The following is a 5,944-nucleotide window of genomic DNA, read 5'->3' as shown; positions in this document are numbered from 1 at the left end:
AACTAAAACCAGAACATGGGCTCAGTGCCTGTGGCTCAAGCGGTTAAGGCGCCAGCCACATACACCTGAGCTGGTGGGTTTGAATCCAACCCAGGCCCGCCAAACAACAACGATGGTTGCAACCAAAAAATAGCTGGGCGTTGTGGTGGGCACCTGTAGTCCCAGCTACTTGGGAGGTGGAGGCAGGACACTCACTTGAGCTCAGGAGTTGGAGGTTGCTGTGAGCTGTGATGCTACAGTACTCTGCCTAGGGGGACAGCTTGAGGCTTTGTCTCAAATAAATAAATTAAATTAAATTAAACCAGAACATGAGATTATAAACCAAAATAACTAGACACCAGGAAAAACAATCACTATGGAAGAAAGACAACAAATTGAACAAAATTATAACACTCGAAGCAGAATTATTGGATCAGAAACGTTTTTAAATAAACATAAATATACTCGGGTGGCACCTGTGGCTCAAAGGAGTAGGGCACTGGCCCCATATGCCTGAGGTGGCGAGTTCAAACCCAGCCCCGGCAAAAATAAAAACATAAATATACTCAAGATGATAATAGATGCTCAAGAACAAAAAAACAACTACATAAAAATATGAAATATATAATATTGAAATAAGGAGTACAATAGATATATACTTAAGCAAAAGTTTCATATAAAAGGATTGAAAAAGAATGCCAGGCATATAAATCAGAAGGGCTGGAATTGTGGCCTTTTTCTTTTCTTTTTTTTTTTTTTTGAGACAGAGTCTCGAACTGTCTTCCTGGGTAGAGTGCTGTGGCATCATAGCTCAAAGCAATCTCTGACTCTTGGGCTCAAGCAATCCTCTTGCCTCAGTTTTTCTATTTTTAGTATAGACGGGGTCTCATGTTTCAGGCTGGTCTCGAATTCATGAGCTCAAGCTATCCACCCGCCTCTGCCTCCCAGAGTGCTAGTATTACAGGCATGAGACACCAGCCTTTTTATTTTGTTGAGACAGAATCTCACTCTGTAGCCCAGGGTAGAATGCCATGGCATCATCATAGCTCACAGCAATCTCAGTCTTTTGGGCTTAAGCCATCCTCTTGCCTTAGCCTCCTGAGTAGCTGGAACTATAGGCTCCCAGCATTATGCCAGGTAGTTTTCTATTTTTAGTAGAGACAGAGTTTCCTTCTTGCTTAGGCTGGTCTCAACCTCCTGAGCCCAGGCAATCTACTCACCTTGCCCTCCTGGATTGCTAGGATTAACAGCCATGAGCCACTGCCCCCAGCCTGGAGTAGCAGTCTTAACACCTGACAGAATAGATATTTTTTTGCCTTGGTGTCATAGCTCACAGCAACCTCCAGTTCTTGGGCTTAGGTGATTCTCTTGCCTCAGCCTCCCAAGTAGCTGGGACTACAGGTGCCCACCACAACACCCGGCTATTTTTGTTGTTGTTGTTGCAGTTTGGCCAGGGCCAGGTTTGAACCTGCCACCCTTGGTATATGGGGCCTGTGCCCTACTCACTGAGCCACAGGCACCACCTGACAAAATAGATTTTTTTTTTTAGACAGAGCCTCAAGCTGTCCCCCTGGGTAGAGTGCTGTGGCGTCACAGCTCATAGCAACCTCCAACTCCTGGGCTCAAGCGATTCTCCATTCTCCTGCCTCTGCCTCCCAATTAGCTGGGACTACAGGCACCTGCCACAACGCCTGGCTATTTTTTGTTGTTGTTGCAGTTGTCATCATTGTTTTAGCTGGCCCAGGCTGGGTTTGAACCTGCTAGCCTTGGAGTATGTGGCTGGCCCTCTACCCACTGAGCTACGGGTGCCACCCTTTATTATTTTTATTTATTTTATTTTTTTGAGACAGAGTCTTGCTGTCACCCTCGGTAGAGTGCTGTCGCATCACAGCTCACAGCAACCTCCAACTTTTGAGCTTTAGGTGATTCTCTTGCCTAAGCCTCCTGAGTAGCTGGGACTACAGGTGCCTGCCACAATGCCCGGTTATTTTTGTTGTAGTTGTCATTACTATTTTAGCTGGCCGGGGCTGGATTCAAACCCACTACCTTTGGTATATGGGCTGGCGCCCTACCCACCAACCCATAGGTGCCACTCCACCCTTTTTTTTTCTTTTTTGAGACAAGAGTCTCATTTAACTGAGTTTCACTCAGTTACCCTGTGTAGAGTACTCAGAGCTCACAGCAACCTCAAACTCCTGGGCTCAAGTGATTTTCATGCCCCAGCCTCCCAATTACCTGGTACCACAATGTCTGGCTAGTTTTTCTGTTTTTAGTACAGACAGGTCTCGCTCTTGCTGAGGCTGGTCTTGAACTCCTGAGCTCAGGCAATCCATCCACCTTGACCTCCCAGAGTGCTAGGATTATAGGTGTGAACCACTGTTCTTGGCCAACAACTTAACTGTCAATACTCACTTTGGTATTTTAAAAGTAGTCTCTATTTGAAATCTTCCAGGGAAAGGGGTTTGCTGCTCCAATCTGTTACTAGACAGCTCAAATTGTTAGAAAGTTTTTCCTTAAACTGAGCCCAAATCTGCTGCCTGTATTTCAATGAACAAACACGATTCTTTTTTCTCATGACAACATTTAAGCAGCTAAACACAGGTCTTTTTCCTCCTCACACTCTCACTTCTCTCTTATTCATATTTCCAAAGCTATTTTACCTTTGGAGGTATGGTGAATAAATGCCGTGGTTCCATCTTCTAACTGCACTGCTTGACCATCCTCTAGACGCAAACTGTCCCCTGCTCAAGAACAATGCTTACATTTAGATCCCATATTGTCCAGTATGTTCTGATTAACTCACTTAGGAACAAAAGGGTCAATAAATCATTAATACAGTGTCACAACCTACACTTGCTTTACAAGTGTTTGAACACTTAAGTAAATTTCAATAAAACTTCTCTGAGTGTTTAAAGATAAAAAGATATTAGAATATTTGTTTTAGGAATATATATTAGGAGATGGGGAGAATTCAAAGAAGGGGAAAAGAGAAGAAAACGAGAGATAAATAGGATTCAGCTCAAATAACAGAAATATTTACTTAGGATTGTTGCCCATTTAATTCCAAAGTGCAGTCCAGGAACTTCTTTTCTTTAAGAGGAAGTCTTGGTTAAGATAAATAGGCTTCAGATCCTATGGCACTGACTGATTTCCCTTTTCAGAAGAAAAGGAATCAGGACCAAGTTTGGGTAGGAAAAGGGAGCTGGGGGCCACAAACACGGAAGTCTGAGAAGCTGGAGTGTATCTTAAATACTTACTACTTTTAGGTATGGGTACATGTTGAACATACGCAGCAGAGCCATCTTCCAACTGAATGACCTGGCCATCTATGAGTTTTCCATCTGAAATAAGAGATTAAAGCTAATAAGTTAGGACAGACAAAAATTTTAAACTTTATACAATTTCAAAATTATATCAACTATAAAAACATACACTACTTAAGCTCATGTTCATCTTGATTCTTCCCTCAATGTTCTGAGGCAATTCAATAACACATCCAGTGATCCTACAGAAAGCAGAAAATCCTCCCTCAGCCATCTTTCCTCCCCTCCAATTTTCAATTAGATGAGTTCAAGAGGAAGAGTGGCTCATCGCAGGAGGGTACATGAGTTGAACCTCTATACACCTTTCAGAGTTACTTAGAATCAGTGACCACAGGGAAGCTGACGCTGGGGAGATAGATATGTCAGTGTATGTGAGGTCAGTTGTCACTCTAACTCCTGGGGGCTATAAGACTCTTGTATATGGGCTCGGCGCCTATAGCTCAGCCGGCTAAGGCGCCAGCCACGTACACCTAAGGTGGCGGGTTCGAGTCCCCAGCCCGGACCCGCCAAAACAACAATGACGGCTACAACCAAAAAATAGCCGGGCGTTGTGGCGGGCGCCTGTGGTCCCAGCTACTTGGGAGGCGGAGGCAGGAGACTCGCTTGAGCCCAGGAGTTGGAGGTGGTTGTGAGCGTGATGCCACGGCACTCTACCCAGGGGGACAGCTTGAGGCTCTGTCTCAAAAAAAAAAAAAAAAAAAAAAAAAGACTCTTGTATATGTATATATGTGTTCAGTAGTAATTTTTATGTGCTCTATAAAAACAAAAGAGTTTGAGAACCAGGCTATTTCCTGGAGCAAAGTAAACACTGATTCAGAGACAAGGTGTATGTTTTTACTCTTATGCATACGTAGTAAAGACATTAAATAATAATAAAGAAGAAAGCATGAAAGGTCTTGCTAGAAATAGGTCAGACATTCTCTGCTCCCTGACTGCTTTGATATCCCAGAGTATCTTCCAAATATCTTAAAAGGCATCCCCGAATTATCAAAAGAAGTATAAGTTACATTGAAATAATTTAAAATTATCATATGCAGTCCAGCATTTTTCAGAGAGACTGGAAAGGAAGTGTAGCTGCTAGATGCTCTAGCTCTGAGGTTATGAATCGCTGGTATTAATCAGTCACATGTGAGGCACATACCTTTAGAATTGTGTTGTATATAAGCGGTAGAACCATCTGCAAGTGTTACTGCTTGCAAGCTTACACCTTCCATATTTTCTAAATTGTCACCATCTATTGTAAAAAAATAATTATTGTCTTTAGATAACTATCATAGGCATATGTTGATTAAATTAATTATTATTATTTTTTTTTTGAGAAGGTGAAGATTAGGCAAAAGGGAGGTTGCATAACAGGCTCAAATGAGATTTCTTTCAGCATTTACAAAAACTTTTCCCTTGCCTCACTGTACCAAACATCCATACCAAGATAAAAGTGCCCATAGAGAGGCTTAGGTTTGTGTTGCTTCCTGCTAAATTAGGAACCGGGAAATAAACAGTGTTGTAAACTTTAATCTTTCCGTAAAATAAATGATTTCCAAATCTACAGGGTCCCATCAGACATCACAGCTCACCTGCCACAGTCACTGCCTCTGTCAGACACAAGGTAACATGTTGAGCCTCCATTCCTCCTCCAGGAAACTCTGTCATTCCCTGAGAATCTCGATTTATTTGGGCTAACAACATCTTCTACCTTGAAGAAAAAAATAGGCACTTGAGAACATACATACATAAAATGATACATAAAATGTCACAAAGAATATTTATGAAATACAAACAATTGTTAATGATGTAAATGGTGTCTGAAATAAGATGAAATTTCACTAAATATGCAAAGTAAGAGTATTAGCTCAAAGTCCAAGGCATCCTTCTCATAATTCAACAGTTAACTATTGAGCACACTGATAAGTCTTGCCCTTCAGTCTCGTATAATGTCTAAAATCCCCATAATTAAAGTCCTTTGGCTTATAATTGAAGATTCCCACTTAACAATCCATCAGCAAATGCTGTGGACTCAATCTCCAGAGATCTATCCTGACTTTGGCAGCTACGTGTCACAACCTTCACTATTACCTCCCTATCCAAGCCATACCCAATCCCTCATCTGTGTTATATTAACAGCATCCTAACTTGTCTTCCTGCTTTTATGTTAGCCTCTCTACACTCTTTCTCATCACAGTAGTCAGTGCCCTTTGAAGGGAAAAGTTAGCTCAAGTCCCTCTCCTGCCCGAAATCTTCTGATGAGTTCTCATCAGAGTAAAATCCAAAAGTTCTTACACCAGCCTATGAGGCCAATGACGTTGCCTCCCATTTCTTCCTACTCTCTATCTCATTCATTCACTTCAGCAACACTGGCATCCTTGCTTCTCCTCCAATATATGGATGTTGAGCTGCTTCAGGACCTTTACACTTGATGTAAAAGAACGTGAAAAATGATGGCTAAAACTGGTTACTATCAGATTTCATCCCTTCATTTCTTTTTTTTTTTTTGAGACAGAGCCTCAAGCTATCCCCCTGGGTAGAGTGCCATGGCATCATGCTCACAGCGACCTCCAACTCCTGGGCTCAAGCGAGTCTCCTGCCTCAGCCTCCCAAGTAGCTGGGACTACAGGCGCCCACCACAACACCTGGCCATTTTTTGG

At 42.3% G+C, this 5,944-nt stretch overlaps 1 protein-coding gene across 5 annotated transcripts in view; it reads right to left on the bottom strand.

Moving 5' to 3' along the window:
• The window catches only part of ZNF143 (zinc finger protein 143), a 77,287-nt gene that overhangs the window by 54,427 nt on the left and 16,916 nt on the right, over window positions 1-5,944 (bottom strand). For 2 of the 5 annotated variants that reach the window (XM_023515138.1, XM_023515261.1), the window contains exons 2-5: window positions 4,877-4,991; window positions 4,444-4,536; window positions 3,237-3,320; window positions 2,640-2,723 (exon numbers count right to left, since the gene is read on the bottom strand). In XM_023515138.1, coding sequence (XP_023370906.1) covers window positions 2,640-2,723; window positions 3,237-3,320; window positions 4,444-4,536; window positions 4,877-4,991 — 376 coding nt within the window. Of the gene's footprint in view, window positions 1-2,639; window positions 2,724-3,236; window positions 3,321-4,443; window positions 4,537-4,876; window positions 4,996-5,944 lie in introns of all 5 variants that reach the window. The other 3 variants (XM_012803962.1, XM_003781089.2, XM_023515174.1) reach the window with 3 other exon arrangements.

This window comes from Otolemur garnettii, unplaced genomic scaffold (assembly GCF_000181295.1).
Source record: "Otolemur garnettii isolate 467f Iridium unplaced genomic scaffold, OtoGar3 scaffold00001, whole genome shotgun sequence".
In the NCBI taxonomy this organism is placed as follows: domain Eukaryota; kingdom Metazoa; phylum Chordata; class Mammalia; order Primates; family Galagidae; genus Otolemur; species Otolemur garnettii.
Note: the sequence above shows the minus strand (reverse complement) of the source record. Positions and strands in the feature narration are given on the sequence as shown.